Source organism: Gastrolobium bilobum, unplaced genomic scaffold, assembly GCF_033153095.1.
Source record: "Gastrolobium bilobum isolate Gb01-03AN ecotype WA unplaced genomic scaffold, APGP_CSIRO_Gbil_v1 utg4431, whole genome shotgun sequence".
NCBI lineage: Eukaryota > Viridiplantae > Streptophyta > Magnoliopsida > Fabales > Fabaceae > Gastrolobium > Gastrolobium bilobum.
The window spans coordinates 52,004-75,507 of NW_026899844.1; the positions used below are offsets into that span (position 1 = coordinate 52,004).

The 23,504-nt window shown below is 32.4% G+C and overlaps 2 protein-coding genes across 2 annotated transcripts; both read left to right on the top strand.

The window, feature by feature from the left end:
- Window positions 1-262: 262 nt before the first annotated feature.
- LOC133293835 (benzyl alcohol O-benzoyltransferase-like) lies at window positions 263-6,099 on the top strand. The gene is made up of 3 exons (XM_061492436.1): window positions 263-776; window positions 960-1,051; window positions 5,175-6,099. Exons 1-3 carry the CDS (start codon window positions 330-332, stop codon window positions 5,995-5,997), a joined length of 1,362 nt encoding a protein of 453 aa, XP_061348420.1. The 5' UTR covers window positions 263-329; the 3' UTR covers window positions 5,998-6,099.
- A 1,847-nt stretch (window positions 6,100-7,946) lies between these two features.
- Window positions 7,947-9,673, top strand: LOC133293843 (benzyl alcohol O-benzoyltransferase-like). Its single transcript, XM_061492455.1, has 2 exons — window positions 7,947-8,494; window positions 8,656-9,673. Exons 1-2 carry the CDS (start codon window positions 8,042-8,044, stop codon window positions 9,523-9,525), a joined length of 1,323 nt encoding a protein of 440 aa, XP_061348439.1. The 5' UTR covers window positions 7,947-8,041; the 3' UTR covers window positions 9,526-9,673.
- Window positions 9,674-23,504: the final 13,831 nt, after the last annotated feature.

The window sequence follows — 23,504 nt, forward strand, 5'->3', positions numbered from 1 at the left end:
AAATTTCGTGATTTAAACGTGTGACATTTATAGTTTTCGTGACTATGTGTGCTAGCAAAGTTCCAATCGCTTCCGTTCGTCTCTGCAAAAGAAGAAAATGCACCTCATTTAGGCAAGCAAAAGGATGTGGTGAGCATTGCATGCGGACCACTAAAACTTTGGCATTACTCGCCATCAAATAATAATTCAATTTTCATTTTGAAATACTTAATTTATAAATACTGGCAGCCATTGGTTCACTCACTCAAACTAAATACAGCCTTCATTTTATCTCTTGCGTACTTCTTTCTTCATCAGCAATATATATTCGATCCCCATTTTCTGATAACATGGCTTCACTACCTCCCTCTCTATTGTTTACAGTGAGGAGGCGCCAACCGGAGCTGGTAGCTCCAGCTATACTCACTCCACATGAAGTTAAATTACTATCCGACATAGATGATCAACAAGGCCTCCGTTTCCTAGCTCCAGTCATACACATATATCGTTACGAACCATCAATGGGAGGGAAAGACCCAGTTGAAGTCATTAGAAAGGCACTATCACAAACACTTGTTTTCTACTACCCATATGCAGGTAGGCTTAGGGAAGGGCCTGGCCGCAAATTGATGGTGGATTGTACTGGAGAAGGTGTCTTGTTCGTTGAGGCTGATGCTGACGTAACACTTGATCAATTTGGTGACTCTCTTCAACCTCCATTCCCATGCTTCCACCAACTCTTTTATGATGTTCCAGCCTCTGAAGAAATCATTAACTATCCCCTTCTCGTCATACAGGTCTAATACACACACAATTGATAATTCACTTATCTTATCAACTTCTTCATTAATTCTAGAAAACGAAGCTATACAAAAATCACGTGAACCTTTTGAAGACCTAATTAAATTACACTACAAAAGATTAAATATGCAAACATATACTTTTTTTATATTTTCTTGACGTTGGATTTTTAATGACAGGTCACGCGCCTTAGGTGCGGTGGTTTCATCGTGGCCTCGCGCTTTAACCACACCATGAGCGATGCAACTGGTATAAAACAATTCATGAACTGCATGGGTGAAATGAAGGGATTGGTATTGGGGGAAGGGAAGGATAGAAAAGAATAGAGAAGAGGAATAAAGATTTGTGTGCCTTGGAGTTGGAATAAAGATTTCCAAAAAGCGCTGAGAAAAATAGGGTCACGGTCTGTGATGATGGACTTTGGTGTGCCATGTATTTTGCCCACATTATCCCAAAAGACTTGTGCAACTTTGGAGGCAGTATATCGGTCTGGAAGTGGAATAAAATGTGCTCCTTTGGTGAGACGATCCACGACCACGAGGATGACAGAGATTCCTTGGACTGGTGGCAGATGTGTGATGAAGTCCATTGTTAGCTCGGACCAAATTTCTGTAGGAGGTGCAATTGGCTGCAACAAGCCATAAGGTGAGTGATTAATGGGTTTCACTCTTTGGCATACTTCACAAAATTTCACAAATTCTTGTACATCTTTTCTGACTGTTTTCCATGTGTAAAATGTGCATAAACGAGACAATGTCCTCCTGACTCCTGCATGTCCACCTATGGGTGCTGAATGGAACTCTTTCAACAGACTTGGGATTAATGAAGAGTGTTCAGGCAGAAAGACACGACCACGGTGGAGTAGTAGTCCATTTTTAATATCCCAGTTTCCCTTTTTTTCTTTGGATGACTGTATTTCCCCCATTAATTTTGCTGCATAAGTGTCTGCTTGTAATTCCTTCTGTAATACTGGTAGATAGTGAGAACTGGGTGTGGATAATGATGTTAATCGTGCGACTGGGGTTTCACTAACCCCTTGAAGTTGCCTGGATAATCCATCAGCAGCAGCATTAGTGATGCCAGATTTATAAGTGATTGTGTACTGGTATCCTAGTAATTTCGCCAGAAATTGCTGCTGTTCTGGTGTTTGGATCACTTGAGACATCATATGGTGTAAACTCTTGTGATCAGTTCGTATGATAAAACTGGATCCCAAAAGATATTGCCTCCATTTGCTAACTGCCGCGGTAATTGCATACATTTCTCTGATGTATGTGGATTGGTTTTGCATACGTGGAGATAATTTTTTACTAAAATAAGCAACCGTACGGTCATCTTGTAGCAAAACTGCCCCAATACCTGAACCCGACGCATCTGTTTCAATTGTAAATGGTTTACTGAAATTTGGCAGCATTAAAATGGGCGCTTCAGTGAGACGCTTCTTTAGATCTAGAAAAGCCGTGTGAGCCTCGTGTGTCCAATTGAATTCACCTTTGGTAAGTAGGTCCGTAATTGGTGACGCAATTTTGGCATATCCTTTAATAAAACGTCTATAATATCCAGATAAACCCAAAAAAGCGCGTACCTGTGTAATAGTCTTAGGAGTTGGCCATTCTGAAACTGCCTTTATTTTTTCTGGGTCAGGTGCGACGCCTGCGCCGGAAACAATGTGTCCCAGAAAGTGTATAGAGTTAGTAGCAAAGGCGCATTTAGAAATTTTGGCATATAGGCAGTGTGAGCGTAATGTTTCCAGAACTGTAAGTAAATGTTGAACATGTTCTGTCAAATTAGGACTATAAACCAGAATATCATCAAAGAATATGACGACAAAACGCCGTAAGTATGGTGCAAATACTTCATTCATCGTAGCCTGGAAGGTGGAAGGTGCATTTGACAAACCGAATGGTAAAACCAAGAATTCAAAGTGTCCATGATGTGTACGAAATGTTGTTTTGTGGATGTCATCAGAGTGCATGCGAATTTGGTGGTATCCAGACCGCAAGTCCAGTTTAGAGAAAACCGTAGCTCCATGGAGTTCGTCTAGTAATTCGTCCACTGTGGGTATAGGAAATTGATCACGCACAGTGATGGCATTCAGAGCCCGATAGTCCACACAAAAACGCCAAGTGCCATCCTTCTTTTTGACTAATAAAACAGGAGAACTGAATGGCGATTGACTTGGTCGAATAATACCGGACTTAAGCATTTCCTGACATAGTTTTTCAATTTCATTCTTTTGGAAATGAGGGTAACGGTAAGGTCTAACTTGGACAGCTTTAGAATTGGGGAGTAGAGTAATATGATGATTATGGGAACGGTTGGGGGGTAATGTGGTGGGAATGGTGAAGACATCAGAGTAGTTGGCCAATAATTGTTGGACTTCATGCACTGTATGGGGGATGGGATCAGTGTGTGAAGGTGTAGTAATGGTGGAATTGTGGTCGGATTGGGTAAAACACAGCAGGCATGAAGTGTAGGCATTACTAGCAATAAGCTTGTTAAGTTTTGCCGGTGAAATCATCAGGGAAGTATCTGGCCATTGTCCTTGTAGTTGAATAGTAATGCCATGGTGTTCAAAACTCATTAGCAATTTTCCATAATCCGTAAGAATGGGTCCCAATGTGGCTAACCATTGAACTCCTAGAACTATATCAGCGCCTTGTAAGTCCAACACATATAAATCCAAGAAAAATCTGTGAGATTGCAGCATTAACGGAATGTCACAACAAAGAGCCTTGCAGGTCAACCCCTCGCCATTGCCTACTTGGACCGTAAATGGGTGAACGGTTTGTAGTACAAGTCCCAAGTAAGTGGCCATTTTATGAGTAATAAAGTTATGGGTGCTACCTCCATCAATCAGTATTTGGACCTGTTTGCCATGTATTGTTCCTGTTAAACGGAAAGACCGAGGGGAATAATGACCAAAAAGAGCATTCAAACTAATCTCGGAAAAAGAATTAGGGGTAGAGTCTGCATCTGGCGGAATAATTGGAGTGTCCTCCTCCATTGGTTGGGCATTATCATCGTCAGTGCCTTCAAAATATAACAAGGTGGCTTTTCCTTTACATTTGTGTCCGAACACATACCTTTCATCACAGCCAAAACAAAGTCCTTTGTCACGTTTGTTTTGAATTTCCTCCGCGGTTAGGCGTTTAATTGGTACGGAAGGAGATGGAGTAGTATTTTTGTTGGAGGAAAACATGTTTGAGTTGTTATTGTTGGTAATAGATGGGCGTGGTAGCCATGGTCGTTGTTGTCGGGGACCACTGTGGGTGTCAGCTTGCTGGTCTTCATAAATCTTGGCTAATGAAAAAGCAGAATGGACATCCTGTGGTCGTTGCACAAGGACTGGTCGCCTGATGTGGGGTTTAAGGCCTGCAATAAATAGCGCCCTTTTAAGTGTTGGGGAGAGACCTGGAGTGCGGCTAGCAATGATCTCAAAATTTGCTTGAAAATCGATAACGGTGGTCTGTTGGCGAAGGTTAGCCAAAGAAACCGCGGGGTCCTCAAATTCTGATGGCCCAAAACGGCGTTGCATAGCCGTAAACAAGGCAGGCCAATTGGGAAGCAGTCCATCATTAAAAAGGCCATGAAACCAGGAAGATGCTGGTTTGTCCAAATTGAAAGAAGCTAATAAAACCCTCTCATTATCTGGAATGTGATAATAATCAAAATAGCGTGTGGCACTAAATATCCAGTCGGTGGGGTCTCCATCAGAGAAGCGTGGAAAGGTGATTTTCATTGGTTGTGGGTGATGCTGGCCAGAAGTGGCAGTATGGGTGCGGTGTGGACCGACGCCCAGAACACCAGAACCGTTGTTGCCCATGTGTAACTCCACAAGTCGGTTTAATTCTTGACGCAGCATATTGAATTGTTGAGTTTGGGATTCTTGCATCTTTGTTTGGGATTCCTGTAATTGTAAGTATTGTTGTTCGCCCACGACTTCAGCCGCTTGGAGTTGGTTCTCCAAGGTGTCAATGCGTTGATTCATGTCACGCATTCGTGTGTTTTCTGCCATGGGAGAATGAGATCGAATGAAAGCACCAATGAAGGGATTGGTATTGGGGGAAGGGAAGGATAGAAAAGAATAGAGAAGAGGAAAAGAAGATTGACCAAATTAATCTATGATTCTCATTGATCGTTTTCTTGAAATAAATAACCTAGCAATCCTAATTTGTAAAGGACTAAATAACTAACAATCCTAAATTACTGTTAACTGGGAATTTAAATAACTGAAAGATAAAAGCTATTATCTAGGAAACTAAATAACAGAAGGATAAAAGAATAATCTTCCTACTAATTGCAATAAAGTCTTATCCTAATAAAATAGAGCTTAATTAAATAAATAATCTTTGAAGTGGGCTGGAATTGTTGTTGCACGTTTGGGCCTGTATGCTTCATGAAATGGCAAGAGGTGCACGTGAACCTTCCATTCAACCGGTGTGGTGTAGGGAGCTCTTAATGGCTAGAGATCCACCGCGCATTACATGCAATCATCGTGAATACGAACAAGTGCCATCTGATACCATCAATTCGTGTGAGGACGACATCATTCATCGCTCTTTCTTCTTTGGACCCACCGAGATAGCTGCAATTCGTCGCTTCGTTCCACTTCCCCTTCGAAAATGCACCACATTTGATGTTATCACGGCATGCTTCTGGTGCTGCCGTACAAAAGCATTGCAGCTAAAGTCAGAGGAGGAGGTTCGGTTGATGTGCATGGCCAACGCACGTGCTAGGTTTAACCCTCCGTTACCTGATGGTTATTACGGCAACACTATTGCATACCCGGCAACGGTGACCACTGCAGGGAAGCTTAGCTTTGGGTATGCACTAGAATTAATAAAGAAAGTGAAAGCTGAGGTGACAGAAGAGTATATACATTCAGTGGCAGATCTAATGGTGACTAAGGGTCAATGCTTATTTACGACCGTAAGTTCATGTGTTGTGTCAGATCTGACACGTGCTCGGTTTAGAGAAATTGATTTTGGATGGGGCAAGGCAGTGTATGGTGGAGTGGCCAAAGGTGGGGCTGGGCCCTTTCCTGGAGTAACTTTTCTCGTTCTCCACAAGAACGCAAGAGGAGAAGATGGTATAATATTGCCAATTTGCTTGTCAGCAAAAGCCATGAAAAGCTTTGCTAAAGAGTTTGAGCACATGCTTGGGAACCAAGACCTAACTAGAAGGAGTGATCTTAAGATCATGTCTAGCTTATAGTTTTTTGGCAAACTGTAAGACATTGGAAAGTTTCCGTTTGTCATGAAAAAATATTATGTATAAATAAACTTAACTTCTCGTAAGTATTAAATGATGTTTAGTTTGTTTTTATTTTCATTTTTAAATAATTTATTTTATTATATTATTCATACAGCATGTTAAAGTTGAATTTTTAGGCGTGGCGGAACAGATCTGCTCAATATTTGATTCCAACTAGTAAGGTAAAGTTGAATAAGAAATTGATTCTATCTAAAAAAAAAATAAAAATTGTATGAGCAATTTCAATAATAGGGTTGATGTGAGCTGTCGAACTCATACAAATTAAAATAATCAAGTTTATTAAAAATTTGTAATAAAGTGCAAACTTGTGTTATATTTGTGTTGTGAAAAAAAAATCTTATTCTAACATATCCCTTAATGTAGTGAAATACAAAGTTATGTCATATTCTTTAAAAAAAAAATTCTTAAAGATATGATTTTATTTGAAAAAAATTAATTTGATTAAACTAAAAAATTTTGAATCATAAATTTGTGACGGCCTATGTAATTTGTAATGGGCGCCACATGATTAATAAATTATCAAAGCTCAGCTAACTCTTTCTTGATTAAACATGTTGATTTTTTATTATAAAGAAATAAAAAAGCATAAGAGAAAATAAATTGATTTTTTATTTTTCATGTTGTTTTTTTAAAAAAAAAATATTTTTTAATATTAAATTTTATACTAAACCAAAATTTAAAATTTTGTTTTTGAATTTTATGTTTTTAATTTTACTATTCTCATTATTATTATTTTTAATTACCTATCGACCCGTTTATTAAACCTAATTTTCTTGGATGACCCAATTTAAAGTGTAGGCCCAACTATGATACCTTGAGATTATCTAAATATTTTTAAATTTATCAAATATTTTATAAAAATTCAAAAAATAAGAAATGTTAAAATCAATTCACTTTAGCTAAAATGGGATAGTTTAGTCGTTATAGTTTGTTAAACTCACAGCTTTTGCTGAAGAGCAAAGATAACTGCAATTGTGACAGTTTGGTGAACCCCAATTTAAAAATAACTTTTTTTAGACTATAAGTAGTTAAAATTTGAGAATAAAAAAGTTTATATAAAATTTTAAAATAATTCATAGTTTCATTAGTTTTATAAAATTCAAAAAAAGTTAGATAACAATAAAACCTCATGTGTTGAGAAATAAAAAGTACAATAAAATTTTATTTCACTCTTGAAATTAAAACTCATTTCCTTATATAGACGAAAAGTCTTACTCAGTTGATTTTTTTTTTTAAAAAAATGTTGCATTTGGTAAGATAAAAACGGGATTTTTTAAAGTGATCGGGCCAATATTTTTTGGTGGTCCCCTTTTCTTTTTTTGGAAAAATGCTTCCGTGACCCTCCGATTCTCTCACTTCTTTAAAAATTTCCTACCACTCCCCTTGTCCTTTATTAATTTGTCCTTTATTAATTTGGAAGAGGACCACGTACACGGACCACTAAAACAAACCTCCATAAGAACAGCCACATCGATATTGGCGTTCATGTGGTTTTGGTTAACAACCCTTGCCTGTTGTATATATAGCAAAATTCATATATCACTTTTTTTTTATAATTAAGGATATTCTAATTATTAAAAAAATTTACTACTAATTTATTACCCATCACATCATCATTAGATCAAAGAGAGAGAATATTAAAAAAAATTTGAAAAGAAAGAAAATATTAATCTAACGATGATTAGATAGGTAATAAGTTGATAGTGAAAAATTTTGACAGTGACAATATTTTTTTTTATATACAAAGAAGCAATTATTATAGACAGAAAAGATGTGGTGAGCATTGCACCCTAACTGCTAAAACTTTGGCAGCATTAATCTCCATCAAATAATAAATCAATTTTGATTTTCAAATGCTCCATTTATAAATACTAGCATCCCTTCCTCTCCACGCATTCATTCAAAGAACACACAACACACAGCACACTTATTAAGTCTCTATCGTTCTTCATTTCTTCATCAGCTATCCCCACTTTCTCATACCATGGTTTTGGTTTCATCACTTACCCCTCTCATGTTTACAGTGAGGAGGCGCCAACCGGAGCTGGTGACTCCTGCTATTCCTACTCCACATGAAGTTAAACTACTATCCGACATAGATGATCAAGCCGGCCTCCGTTTCCTAATTCCATTCATACACATATATAGCTACGAACCATCAATGGAAGGGAAAGACCCTGTTGATGTCATTAGAAAGGCACTAGCACAAACACTTGTGTTCTACTATCCATTTGCGGGCAGGCTTAAAGAGGGGCCTGGTCGCAAATTAATGGTGGATTGTACTGGAGAGGGAGTCTTGTTCGTTGAGGCTGATGCTGACGTGACACTTGATCAATTTGGTGAAGCTCCTCAACCTCCATTCCCATGCTTCCACCAACTCTTTTATGATGTTCAAGACTCAGAAGAAATCATTAACTATCCCCTTCTAGTCATACAGGTATAATTAATACACATATATAATTGACAATTCACTTATCTTATCAAATTCTTCTTTCTAAAAAACGAAGTCTTACAAAAACCACGTGAACCTTTTGAAGACTTAAATAACACTACAATAGGCTAAAGGATGTTCTCTTGACGTTGAATTTTGAATGACAGGTCACGCGCCTTAAGTGCGGTGGTTTCATCGTGGCCACGCGCATCAACCACACCATGAGCGACGGAGCTGGTATAAGACAATTCATGAACTGCATGGTTGAAATGGCAAGGGGTGCACGCAAACCTTCCATTCAACCGGTGTGGTGTAGGGAGCTCTTAATGGCTAGAGATCCACCTCGCGTTACATGCAACCATCGCGAATTCGAGCACGTGGCACCTGATACCATCAATTCATACGAGGACGATATCGTTCATCGATCTTTCTTCTTTGGACCCACCGAGATAGCTGCCATTCGTCGCTTTGTTCCACTTCACCTTCCTTACTGCACCAAATTCGAAGTTATCACGGCATGCTTCTGGTGCTGCCGTACAAAAGCATTGCAGCTAGAGCCAGAGGAGGAGGTTCGGTTTATGTGCATCATCAACGCACGTGCTAGGTTTAACCCTCCGTTACCTGAAGGTTATTACGGCAACGCTTTTGCATACCCTGCGGCGGTCACAACTTCTAGGAAACTTAGCTTTGGTTATGCACTAGAATTAATTAAGAAAGTGAAAGCTGAGGTGACAGAGGAGTATATGCATTCAGTGGCAGATCTAATGGTGAATAAGGATCGATGCTTATTTACGATCGTTAGATCGTGTATTGTGTCAGATCTGACACGTTTTGGGTTAAGAGAAGTGGATTTTGGATGGGGCAAGGCAGTGTATGGTGGAGTGGCCAAAGGTGGGGCTGGGCTCTTTCCTGGAGCAAGTTATCTTATCCCCGGTGAGAATGCAAAAGGAGAAGAGGGTATCATATTACCAATTTGCTTGCCTGCCAAAGCTATGAAGAGATTTGCCAAAGAATTGTATAACATGCTTAGGAACTAAAACCAATATATGTTAATATTTATTTAATATGTAGTCTGCGTATATCACGAAATATGTATTGTAAGTTATTTAAATAATTAACTTTTTTTAAGTGTTCTGTATGAATTAAGTTATTCGGATTAGTGACATTTTATTTGGTGTGTACTTTGTAATTAATGTCATTTACCTATGCATGGTCTTATTTATAATTTTATGATGGGTAAAAATAGAAATAAGAAAAGTTCCAAAATTATCACTCTTAATAAAAAGAAGTATATATAAACTCAAGATTCATTATTACTCTTTGATGAAGGAGTTCAAATTTATTTTAGAAAGGATATGGCCCTTGACTTATATATATGGTTTTCTTTTCCTGGCTTCCCATAATAAAAAAATAGTCTTATTATCAAACACTACGTAGCACTGATACCGACACGGAACACATGACACGACACAATACGATACTCCGACACGTTAATTCTAAAAAATATTAGATTTTGACACGTTAGGACACGTTTTGATATTAAATAATATTTTTAATTTATGTAATGTATATTATATTTAATATTCAATAATTTAACAAAAAAAATGAAACTAAACTTATGATATTCATCAATTTTGCAAAGAAACATAAGATATCCCAAATACTTATATTAAACTCAATAAAATAGTAATCATAAGCCAACGAATCTAATAGTTGGAACTAAAAACTCAACACAATACAACCTTTTGAAAAAAAAAATTTAATTTTTATAATGCGTGTTAGAGTGTCGGGAGATGTCGGAGTGTCGGAGAGTGTCTGAAAAGTGTCAGACACGACACGTCAGGATTTTTGAAGTATCAATGCTTTATAGATCAAACACATGGATCAATTTATATAAATTATTTTAATTTAATTAGTGTGTTTGAGTTTGAGTTCTGGCTACACATTTATATCACATAGAATTTTGTCTCTCTCGTAGTCATGTCCGGATTAGAAAGATTAATAATAACAAATTAACACACAAGTTTTTTTTCATCAATTTTTTTATGAATTCAGATAGGTTTCGGCGGGTCTATTCTTTATATTGATGATTTAACACAAGATTTTCTGTATGCGATGATTTTCATTAAGTATATCTCCTTAAATCTCTCACACAATCTACGTGTCTAGCTTATTGTGAAACTCTTAACACGTTGGAAGGCTGAAGAAAATTTTAGTTGATCATGAAAACGTAATATATATAATTAAATTCTACTTCTCATTAGTATTAAATTATGTTTTGCTTTTTTAATTTTGTTTAATTTGATATGTTTATAAAGTCGTTACATGATATGTCAGAAATTTGTTTTTAGTTTTAAAATATGAAACTAATGATATTAGCTCAGTTGTGCAGTGAAGTTGAGTGGGTCGGGAAGAACCGTGGTTCAATTTCCACCAATGTTATTTTGGGGAGAGGTATGATTCTTTAATTCTCGACTTACCCTCCACTCGGGTTAGTTTCGTAACTGACTCAAAGAGTCAAAGCTTTAAAAAAAATGGAAAATTCTTTAAACGATATTTTTCGTTGTCGTTAAGAAAAACTTAGGGTTTTAACTTTTTACCTTACTCAGAAGTGAAATTTGTAATTCCATTGTCTCATTCTCGCCGCTCCAAGCTTGTTGCCACTGCTGCGTGCCTGTTGCCGTTGCTTCCCTGCTTCGCTGGTTGATTTATTGTTGCTGGGTATTGCTAGTTTCCTACCATTACAGGTGTGCTCCCACTATAGCTTTTATTATTTTCAAACCTAGATACTTTTCTGGCTGCAGTATAGAAATTTGATTGGATGTTTTATTGTGTCTGAGCCTTTGAGGAATTATTTACTGTATATAGCTCATGCTATAGAAACTTAAACCTAAATAGATGAGTATCATGAAATTATTCATAAAAAGAGAAATGGAAAAAAGACGTAAACTAAATTTTAGGTACTTTAGTTAGAATATTCCATGTTTTAGGTGTTGTCAAGATTGCTATTCAACATGAGTTTGTTATCCAGTACTGAAAGTGTGGTCAAGATTAATTTAATTTTTTTTAAAAAAATAATGAAGAAAGAAAGTAGAAAGGAACAGTAGCAAAGGGGAGTAGTGTATTTAACATAGAGGAGGGATTTTCTTATTACCGAAAATTTTTACTATCAACTCACTACCTATCTAATTATCATTGGATTAACATTTTCTCTTTTTCAAAAACTTTTTAGCATTCTCTCTCTTTGATTCAATGGTGATTATATAGGTAGTAAATTAATAGTAAAAAAATTTAGTAATAAGAATATCCCTCTATAATATCTATTGCTGTTTACACATCCTAGCTTTTGAGGGGCCTAGTTTTTGACAATTGGCATTCTTCCATTACTGTCCACACATTCTAAATATAATTTTAATCCAGAAATATCTTTTATTAGTTTTGATTATCAAAAACATTTATATGCGTGATTTGTAATAGACATAGATTTTTGTTGGAGAATGGAATTGCTTTTCTTTTATTGAAAACATATGGTGTGTGGTTCTTGTTTTTGATAGGGTATTTGGAAGTAATATTATTTTTTATATGTACTTGAGTATGTCTTTGAAATTTTAAATATAATTTATATATATTTATTCGAATTAACCGGTTCAGTCACAGTGTCAATAACCAAATAACCAATATTCCAACCTAATCGATAACCGGACCAAATTTAAAGAATTGATTCTAGAGAAATTATCTTTTAGAAAAAAGTGTGTATCATTTTAAAAGATATAAAATTATGTCATTTTAAATGAGAGAAAGAGATAGATAAAGAAGGAGAGAAAATAGACAAAAAAATATAAAAGTGTGTATTTCATCTCTTTGTGAAAATGAAATAATATAAATTGTATCATTTAAAAAGACAAATATTTTTTCGTATCTTTTATAGCAGAGGCCCTCGGTCCCTCACCTACTCTAATCAAATTTTGAGCTTCTAGATAACGCTAGTAAGCGGAACAGTGACTATTTTGTCACGCTTGGCAAAAAATTTTACCAAGCTGTCACGTCAACAGTAAATTTTGCAAAAATGTGACGCGGCATATTTCGCTACAATGTATAGCGAAATATGTTTGCAAGTAATTCGCTACACTGTGTAGCGAAATATGTCATGTCAGGCTGCACAGTCAGCAAAAATGACACGTGTCAAGCAGGCAGAATTCAAGCATAATTCGCTACACAGTGTAGCGAATTTCTACCTGCTTGACACGTGTCCTTTTTTGCTGACTGTGCATCCTGACATGGCATATTTTGCTACACTGTGTAGCGAATTATTTGCAAACATATTTCGCTACACAGTGTAACGAAATATGCCGGTGGCATTTTGACAAAATTTATTGTTGACGTGACAGTCTGGTAATTTTTTTTGCCAAGTGTGACAAAATGATCACTCTTCCCTAGTAAGCAATCTCCACCACATGATACATGTCTTTATCACAGTGTGGGAGAGCTAACCAGAGCAAATAGAGCCAGCTAAGCCCATTCATGGTTAGGAGAATATTATGATCAATAATACACCCTAAAAATAAAAAATAAAAAAAAGTGGAATTCAGATTAAGAAGGACAGAATAAATAACGTCTAAGTATTTTATTTTATTTTTCAATTTTAATAAATGATGTACTAGCTAGAGTCTCTCTATTACAACGAAGATATTTTTCTTTGTGAGTTAGCATTCAACCTAGATGGCCTACATTTCAGAATCCATTCGTACAATTATTTGATAACAAGCCATCAATGTGAATGAAGACCTGTTGAAGCCAATGATGCACAAGACAAGATTCGATATACGTTATTAGGTTTTGTCTAATAATAAGAAATTTGCATAATTTATATCAGATTATGTAAAATAACATGAGATGAGAAATATTAAAATACAAAGTAACAGAAGTCAGGCCGTCAGGGGTCACATGTCAGCAATACAATGAGTGAGGCAAGTTTATGTGACATCAATTAAGTAAACCAAAAAGTCCTTTACATACGTCACATGACAATACATGTGGTGCATTATTCATCGGGAAATTCTTAAATATTCGCTGACCATTACTTTTGAATATTAAGATTTGGGGCAAATTATATTTTTTTTTTAAATTTTTGTTTATAATTTCTTACAAATTATATTTATAATATTAAGATATTATTGAGTAGAGTATTATCAGACAAATATAATGTAATTTATAAATTTGTAAAAAAATAAAAATTTGTCTTTATAACCCTACTCTTAATATTTAGTTTAAATTTTATTAAAAGTTGAAACAAAAGATCTATTCATTATGCAAACTGGTTCATCAATTTAGTATACTTTAAAAATATAAAAATAACAAAAATATTATTTGAAAACAATTATACTTATTACTGAAAAAAAATTATTATTCTTATTACTAAATAAATAATCGTTAATTTTCGTCAATCTAAAAGTTATAATTTATTATAAATTAATAATTAAATAATAAATGTGACCTAATAAAATATAACTGTTAGATTAGCGAAAATTAATGATAATTAATTTAGTAGTAAGAATAATAAATTTTTTCAATAATAAACATAACATCTCCCGTATTATTTATATATAACTTTATATATATATATATATATATATATATATATATATAACATAATTATATATATATATATAATTATGTTATATATATAATAAAAGTTGTATATAAATATTTTTTATAAATGAGGTATAATACTAAACTTTTTTATAATAAATTTTTTATTTTTTATTTTTTATTTATATTTATATTTATAATTAATAATAAAAATCTTGACAACAACTAAAATAATTTTTATAATTATTTATATTATAATTATATTATCTTTAATTTTATATTTTTATTTTATTTATTTTATTTTTAATAAAGATATAGATATTTTCGATGTAGCAAAGATTTGCTCTAACAAACTAGTGGCTACAATTAAGCCTCAATCATATCATCTCAGGTACCCGGACACGTTATTTTTAAAAAAAAATGTGTGTCGGACACGTGTCTGACAAGTTCCGACACGTATCCGACATGTTCTGACACGTGATCAATATTTTGGAACACGTGATTAAATTTTCGACACGCTTCGACATGTTTTTCCGACGACAATCAACTTTTTTCGACACGTTTTTTTTTAGTTTTAATTTTATTTTATTAACTAAAAATAAAAAAAAATTATTTATAAATCAATTTTTTTCTGTTATGAAATTTGACATGAAAAATTAACAAGGTATGAATTTTTTTATTTTTTATATTTATGTTATGAAATTTGAATATTTGATTGGTTATATGACTTATTATGGACTGTTATATGTATTAAATGTAAATTATATTATATGTATTAAAAATATTATTTAATAACAAAACATGTCCCAACATGTCAAAATATGATATTTTTTAGAATTAATGTATCGAGGTATCACGTTGTGTCGTCTCCTGTGTCTCATGTCAGTATCCGTGTATCATAGCATATCACGTGGTCGGATGCATCCACAGCCCCGGACCCATCCTCAATCAATGTAGCAACCACCTGTGTGACTGTGTCACCGCTTTTCTCCCCCAAAGTCTCCCATGCCAATGTCATAATTTATGTTAAGAAAATATAATGTAAAATTATTAATATATTTTCATTTAATTATTTCAATTTTTAAGTTAAAATAAATTTTTAATAATATTAAAGTTTTCATGATTAATTCATCATAAATTTAATTTTTATCATTTTATTTTATTAATAAATAATTAAATATTACAAAAAAAATTAGTCTCATAACTAACTCAAAGAATCAAAACTTTAAAAAAAATGGAAAATTCTTTAAACGATATTTGTTTCGTTGTCGTTAAGAAAAACTTAGGGTTTTAACTTTTTACCTTACTTAGAAGTGAAATTTGTAATTCCATTGTCTCATTCTCGCCGCTCCAAGCTTGTTGCCACTGCTGCGTGCCTGTTGCCGTTGCTTCCCTGCTTCGCTGGTTGATTTATTGTTGCTGGGTATTGCTAGTTTCCTACCATTACAGGTGTGCTCCCACTATAGCTTTTATTATTTTCAAACCTAGATACTTTTCTGGCTGCAGTATAGAAATTTGATTGGATGTTTTATTGTGTCTGAGCCTTTGAGGAATTATTTACTGTATATAGCTCACGCTATAAAACTTACACCTAAATAGATGAGTATCATGAAATTATTCATAAAAAGAGATATGGAAAAAAGACGTAAACTAAATTTTGGGTACTTTAATTTAGTTAGAATATTCCATGTTTTAGGTGTTGTCCAGATTGCTATTCAACATGAGCTTGTTATCCAGTTAGGGGTGGCAATACAGGTATTGACCCGTGGGTTGACCCGTGATCCGACCCGCCAAATCACGTGTCGTGTCAACTCGCGGGTCAGGGCGGGTCATGTCAGGGTTGTGTAAATGTGACCCGTTTATTTTCGTGTCGGGTCACGTGTCAACCCGCGGGTTCGCGTGTCAACCCGCACAGTGTCATTTTTTATTAAATATTTTATTATATTATTATTTTTATTCATTTATATATTGATATATATAGTCATTGTTTAGTATAGAAAAAAATAGAAGGAACTAAAAATCTCAAAAAGCAGAAGCTAATCTTTTTTTATTTTTATTTTTATTTTTTATTGTTTTTAATTTATCTATTTTTCAAAAAATCCCACTTTTTTTTTAAATTTTAAATTTTGCGTGTCGACCCGTGACCCGCAACGGGTCGTGTCAGGGTTTGTGTTTTATGACCCGTTTACAAAACGGGTCGTGTCAGGGTCGTGTCAAATAGTGTACGGGTTAAAAACGTTTCGTGTCGTGTCGTGTCGGGTTGACCCGTATTGCCACCCCTATATCCAGTACTGAAAGTGTGGTCAAGATTAATTTAATTTTTAAAAAAAAAATAATGAAGAAAGAAAGTAGAAAGGAACAGTAGCAAAGGGGAGTAGTGTTTGTAATATAGAGGAGGGATATTCTTATTACCAAAATTTTTACTATCAACTCACTACCTATCTAATCATCATTGGATTAATATTTTCTCTTTTGCAAAAATTTTTTAGCATTTTCTCTTTGATTCAATGGTGATTATATAGGTAGTAAGTTAGTAGTAGAAAATTTTGATAGTAAGAATATTTTCCTCTATGTAATATCTATTGCTGTTTACACATCCTAGCTTTTGAGGGGCCTAGTTTTTGACAATTGGCATTCTTCCATTACTGTCCACACATTCTAAATATAATTTTAATCCAGAAATATCTTATATTAGTTTTGATTATCAAAAACTTTATATGCGGGATTTGTAATAGACATAGATTTTTGTTGGAGAATGGAATTGCTTTTCTTTTATTGAAAACATATGGTGTGTGATTCTTGTTTTTGATAGGGTATTTGGAAGTAATATTATTTTTTATATGTATTTTAGTATGTCTTTGAAATTTTAAATTTTAAATATAATTTATATATATTTATTCGAATTAACGGGTTCAGTCACAGTGTCAATAACCAAATAACCAACATTCCAACCTAATCGATAACCGGACCAAATTTAAAGCATGGATTCTAGAAAAATTATCTTTTAGAAAAAAGTGTCTATCATTTTAAAAGATATAAAATTATGTCATTTTAAATAAGAAAAAGAGATAGATAAAAGATGAGAGAGAATAGACAAAAAAATATAAAAGAGTGTGTTTCATCTCTTTGTGAAAATGAAATAATTTAAATTGTGTCATTTAAAAAGACAACTATTTTTTCGTATCTTTTATAACAGAGGCCCTCCGTCCCTCACCTACTCTAATCAAATTTTGAGCTTTTAGATAACGCTAGTAAGCGGAACAGTGATTATTTTGCAACGCTTGATAAAAAAATTTATTAAACTGCCACGCCAACAGTAAATTTTGCCAAAATGTCACGCGGCATATTTCGCTACAATGTATAGCGAAATATGTTTGCAAGTAATTCGCTACACGGTGTAGCGAAATATGTCATGTCAGGCTGCACAGTCAGTAAAAATGACACGTGTCAAGCAGGCAGAATTCAAGCATAATTTGCTACACAGTGTAGCGAATTTCTGCCTGCTTGACACATGTCATTTTTTGCTGATTGTGCATCCTGACATGGCATATTTCGCTATACTGTATAGCGAATTACTTGCAAACATATTTCGCTACACAGTGTAACGAAATATGCAGCGTGACATTTTGGCAAAATTTACTGTTGACGAGCAGTCTGATAAATTTTTTTGCCAAATGTGACAAAATGGTCACTCTTCCCCTAGTAAGCAATCTCCACCACATGATACATGTCTTTATCACAGTGTGGGAGAGCTAACCAGAGCAAATAGAGCCAGCTAAGCCCATTCATGGTTAGGAGAATATTATGATCAATAATACACCCTAAAAATAAAAAATAAAAAAAAGTGGAATTCAGATTAAGAAGGACAGAATAAATAACGTCTAAGTATTTTTTATTTTATTTTTCAATTTTAATAAATGATGTACTAGCTAGAGTCTCTCTATTACAACGAAGATATTTTTCTTTGTGAGTTAGCATTCAACCTAGATGGCCTACATTTCAGAATCCATTCGTACAATTATTTGATAACAAGCCATCAATGTGAATGAAGACCTGTTGAAGCCAATGATGCACAAGACAAGATTCGATATACGTTATTAGGTTTTGTCTAATAATAAGAAATTTGCATAATTTATATCAGATTATGTAAAATAACATGAGATGAGAGAAATATTAAAATACAAAGTAACAGAAGTCAGGCCGTCAGGGGTCACATGTCAGCAATACAATGAGTGAGGCAAGTTTATGTGACATCAATTAAGTAAACCAAAAAGTCCTTTACATACGTCACATGACAATACATGTGGTGCATTATTCATCGGGAAATTCTTAAATATTCGCTGACCATTACTTTTGAATATTAAGATTTGGGGCAAATTATATTTTTTTTTTAAATTTTTTTTATAAATTTTGACAAATTATATTTATAATATTAAGATATTATTGAATAGATTATTATCAGTCAGAAATAATGTAATTTATAAATTTGTAAAATAATAAAAGTTTGTCATTATAACCCTACTCTTAATATTTAGTTTAAATTTTATTAAAAGTTGAAACAAAAGATCTATTCATTATGCAAACTGGTTCATCAATTTAGTATACTTTAAAAATATAAAAATAACAAAAATATTATTTGAAAACAATTATACTTATTACTGAAAAAAAATTATTATTTTTATTACTAAATAAATAATCGTTGATTTCGTCAATCTAAAAATTATAATTTATTGAAAATTAATAATTAAATAATAAAGATGACTTAATAAAATATAATTGTTAGATTAGCAAAAATTAATGATAATTAATTTAGTAGTAAGAATAATAAAAATTTTCAATAATAAACATAACATCTCCCGTATTATTTATATACAACTTTATTATATATATATATAACCTAATTATATATATATATATATAATTATGTTATATATATAATAAAAGTTGTATATAAATATTTTTTATAAATGAGGTATAATACTAAAAAATTTTATAATAAATTTTTTATTTTTTATTTATATTTATATTTATAATTAATAATAAAAATCTTGACAACAACTAAAATATTTTTTATAATTATTTATATTATAATTATATTATCTTTAATTTTATAATTCTTTTTTATATTTCTATTTTATTTTAATTTATTTTTATTAAAGATATAGATATTTTCGATGTACCAAAGATTTGCTCTGACAAACTAGTGGCTACTTAAGCCTCAATCATATTATTTCAGATATCCGGACACCTCATTTTTTTTAAAAAAATTCGTGTCGGACACGTGTCTGACATATTTCGACACATGATCAATATTGTGGGACACGTGATTAACTTTTCGACACGTTCCGACATGTTTTTCCGACGACAGCCAACTTTTTCGACACGTTTTTTTTTTAGTCTTAATTTTATTTTATTAACTAAAAATAAAAAAAATTATTTATAAATCAATTTTTTCTGTTATGAAATTTGACATGAAAAATTTACAAGTATGAATTTTTTTATTTTTTTTATATTTATGTTATGAAATTTGAATATTTGATTGGTTATATGACTTATTATAAACTGTTATATGTATTAAATATAAATTATATTATATATATTAAAAATATTATTTAATATCAAAACATGTCCCAACATGTCAAAATATGCCATTTTTAAAATTAACATATCAAGGTATCGCATCGTGTAGTATCCTATGTCCCATATCAGTATCCGTACATCATACCATATCACGTACGTGGTCGGATGCATCCACAGCGCCGGACCCATCCTCAATCAATGTAGCAACCACCTATGCGACTGTGTCACCGCTTTTCTCCCCCAAAGTCTCCCATGCCAATGTCATAATTTATGTTAAGAAAATATAATATAAAATTATTAATATATTTTCATTTAATTATTTCAATTTTTAAGTTAAAATAACTTTTTAATAATATTAAAGTTTTCATGATTAATTCATCATAAATTTAATTTTTATCATTTTATTTTATTAATAAATAATTAAATATTACAAAAAAAATTAACATAGATAGGCGACACCTGTATCCTTTAAATTTTATTGGTGAGTTGTGTGATCTCACTATACCCTATATCTATATGTATTATATTGAGAGGATATTTTCAGTATTTCGTTCTAGGTACTTTTTCACATCAAATAAGAAATAGGATTAGTGTGATATTAATTATAAACTAATAATGAAATGTGTATATTCTTTTATAAAAAATAATAAGTTAAGAATTAATTCATAATATATTTTAATTTAGTATATATATATATATGAGTAGAGCAGTTGAGAATCTGAGATAATACAAATTTTAATGTAAGAATAAATTCAAAAAATAAATAATTTAAAAATATAAATAATTGAGATTTGAGAGGAAATATATATATTTATTAATATAATATGACTAAATTATAGCTAAAGCCAGATGTTTCTTTTTTGAGTTCAATGTTTTTGTTGTTGTAGTAGATTTCTTTTATCACATTTACATAGAAATAAATGAATCCAACTAAACTACCAAAAAAAAAAAAAATCCAGCTAAAATTTTCTCTCTATTCTCTTTACGAGGCGAAAGTTGGTCATAGTGCTTTGAGAGATTGTGGAAGACAGTGGCGGAACCAAAAGAAAAACTCAGTCAGTGTCAAAAGACTCAACTAGATAAAATTTAATTAGTGCCAATGTTATATTATTTTTAAAAATTCAACCAATGCTAAGGTTGTATCATAATTTTTAAAGAAAATCTATATTATTTTTAAAAATTAGCACCAGCTGATTACCAAATGACTCCACCACTAATAGAAAGGCTCTCGCTCAATGGATCAAAGATACGACGGGAGTAACAGACTAATGACTAAGACCCACTTAATTTTATGTAAGTATAGGAAAAAAAATACTATAGAAATAGTTTCTCTTACTTTTTTCATAGATTTAAAAGATATTTTATTTTATTTTTGGAAACTGATCCTAATTACCTCTTCGAGGCAAATCAGAATCCCTCGGTATCTCAACGGGTTCGACTCTTTGAGCCACTTACGGGACTAATCCAGAGTTCGGGACACCTGAAAACATTAAATAGTATATGAAATTTTCAATTCATGTAAACATTTTTCACATACATATAACTCACACTTAAATTTTAATTGTTTATCTAACAACTCACAACTAAAGATGATTAATTAAATTATTTGGTATCCTATGGCCAACAAACACCGATTAATCAGGATTTGAACACCCAGCTCGATCTCAAGATTATTAATTAAATTAAAAAAAATTCTGTCAATTGATCCAAATATTTGGTGGTCATAAATAATAAATTAGTTGGTATATAGTGCAAGTGCAAGTCATAACTTTTCATCTTTATAGGCATACTTCATATATAAAGTGTTATTAACTACGTACACTTTATTGCACTTATTTTTGCAAGCCACTAGTTGATACTCTAATGAGTCTTATTATAATATGATTTTTCTTCTTCTTAATAAAGCACATACTTCACATATTAAGTGTAACTAACTATAGTTTTTCATCTTATGGGTCTCTGACAACATTTTGTTAAACTGTACCAGTTTAATAAATTCTTCACATATTATGTTGAAGTAATTTTATTTTATTTTTTCATTTTGTTCAAGTATTAAACATAAGGCCGAAAAATATTTGTTGGACATTCATATTCTTCATTTACTCCATACATACACATAAAAAAATAAAATTAAAAATAAAATTCTGGTATAAATTAAAAAAACGTTTATATGTGCGAAAAAAATATAAAGGTGTATAATAAAGACTGTTAAGGATGATCAGTTAATAAATAAATAAATAATTTAGAGGATATATATTTGCATATGTTGTGTATGAAAACCTGATATTTGGATAGGGGTGTGCAAAAAAATTGGTTCACTTGCCCTGCCCTTGACCCGACCTTGATCTGATCCATAAATATCTATATGTTTTGAACTGGTTTAAATACTGACCCACCTTTATTTGAGTCAGTTTTAGACTCGACTTGTTTTAATATTAACCCATTGACCCAAAACTTGACCCATACCCATTATGTGAAAAAAAATCACAATTACATTAAAAGAAAAGTTTTAACGTAAAACAATTACGTCAAATTTTTTTACGAAAAATATTTGCATAAAAAATTTTCGCAAAATTTTTTGACGAAAAATATTGACGGAAAAATTTTCGGCGAAAGTTTTTTTATAAAAAATACAGATTTCAAATTTTCGGCGAAAGTTTTTGACGGAAAAATTTTCGTTAAACTTTTTGACAAAAAAAAAAAATTCGTCAAATTTTTTAGCGAAACACATTTTCATCGAAAATTTTCAACTAAATTTTTTCGTCAAGTTTTTTTATAAAAAATATTTCCATCAAAAATTTCTACGAAACACATTTCTGTAAAAAAACAATTCGATAAAAAATTTTGACGGAAAAAATATTCTGTAAAAATTCTTTAGAGAATCTAAATTTCGTCGAAAGTTTCGAATGAAACTTTTTTCTTGAAACAATTTACGTTGAAATTTTCGTCAGAACACATTCCCATCGAAATTTTGAACGAAAAACATTCCGTCAAAATTTTTGATAGAATTTTTTTTCGTTTAAAACATTTGATAGAAGAAATCATTTTCGTCAAAACTTTTGACGGAAACTAAATTTCGATAGAAAAATTTTTTTTGTAAAAATTTTCATTAGAGAAAAAATTTCGTTGCTTTTCGACAAAAAGTATTCCGACGAAAAAATAATATTGTGGCGAAATTCTCGTCATTTGCAATGTAGAAATTTCGACGAAATTTTGTGAAGAAACCAAGTCAAAAACGGGTCAGGTCAGATTTGACCCACTTCAGGAACCAAGTCAGACCCACTTCAGAAACCAAGTCAGGTCAGATCTGTTCCAATTCTAAACTAGTTCAACAAAACCCAAACCAAGTCAGACCTAACTTGGATCAAATTAAAGCGGGTCGGGTCAAAATACCTGACCTATAAAAACTAAGTTGGGTCGAGTCGGACAAAAACCTGACCGACCTGACCCACGCACAACCCTATATTTGGATGATTATATATGAATACTAACTATAGATGACACGCCTCAAGTGTGTTGGAGATGGAATAAAAAATATAGATAAAGTATATCAAACTTTTACAAAATAAAACACAAGTGTTGTAACACTAACTAATTTTTCTCTCAAGATAACTCTTTCTCAAACTCAACTTTCTTCTCTCTAACATCTCTCCAAACACAACTCTATTTTTTCTTTTCTAATTGTCTTTAATTTTTTTTCATCTAAGTGCTACAACACTTACTCTCTTACATATGCTTTTTCATCCTATACTACTCCTACCCATATCACACACATATATAGGCAGGGGTGTGCAAAAAAACTGATTCAGTTGTCTTGTCCTTGATCTAACCCATAAATACTTATTTT

Bases quoted from the DNA above. Each gene is read 5' to 3' on its own strand.
- LOC133293835 (XM_061492436.1), top strand. From the start codon at position 330: ATGGCTTCACTACCTCCCTCTCTATTGTTTACAGTGAGGAGGCGCCAA. The intron at 777-959 runs GTCTAATACACA...TTTTAATGACAG, and splicing joins ATCCCCTTCTCGTCATACAG to GTCACGCGCCTTAGGTGCGG. The intron at 1,052-5,174 runs CATGGGTGAAAT...TTGGGCCTGTAT, and splicing joins ATAAAACAATTCATGAACTG to GCTTCATGAAATGGCAAGAG.
- LOC133293843 (XM_061492455.1), top strand. From the start codon at position 8,042: ATGGTTTTGGTTTCATCACTTACCCCTCTCATGTTTACAGTGAGGAGG. The intron at 8,495-8,655 runs GTATAATTAATA...TTTGAATGACAG, and splicing joins ATCCCCTTCTAGTCATACAG to GTCACGCGCCTTAAGTGCGG.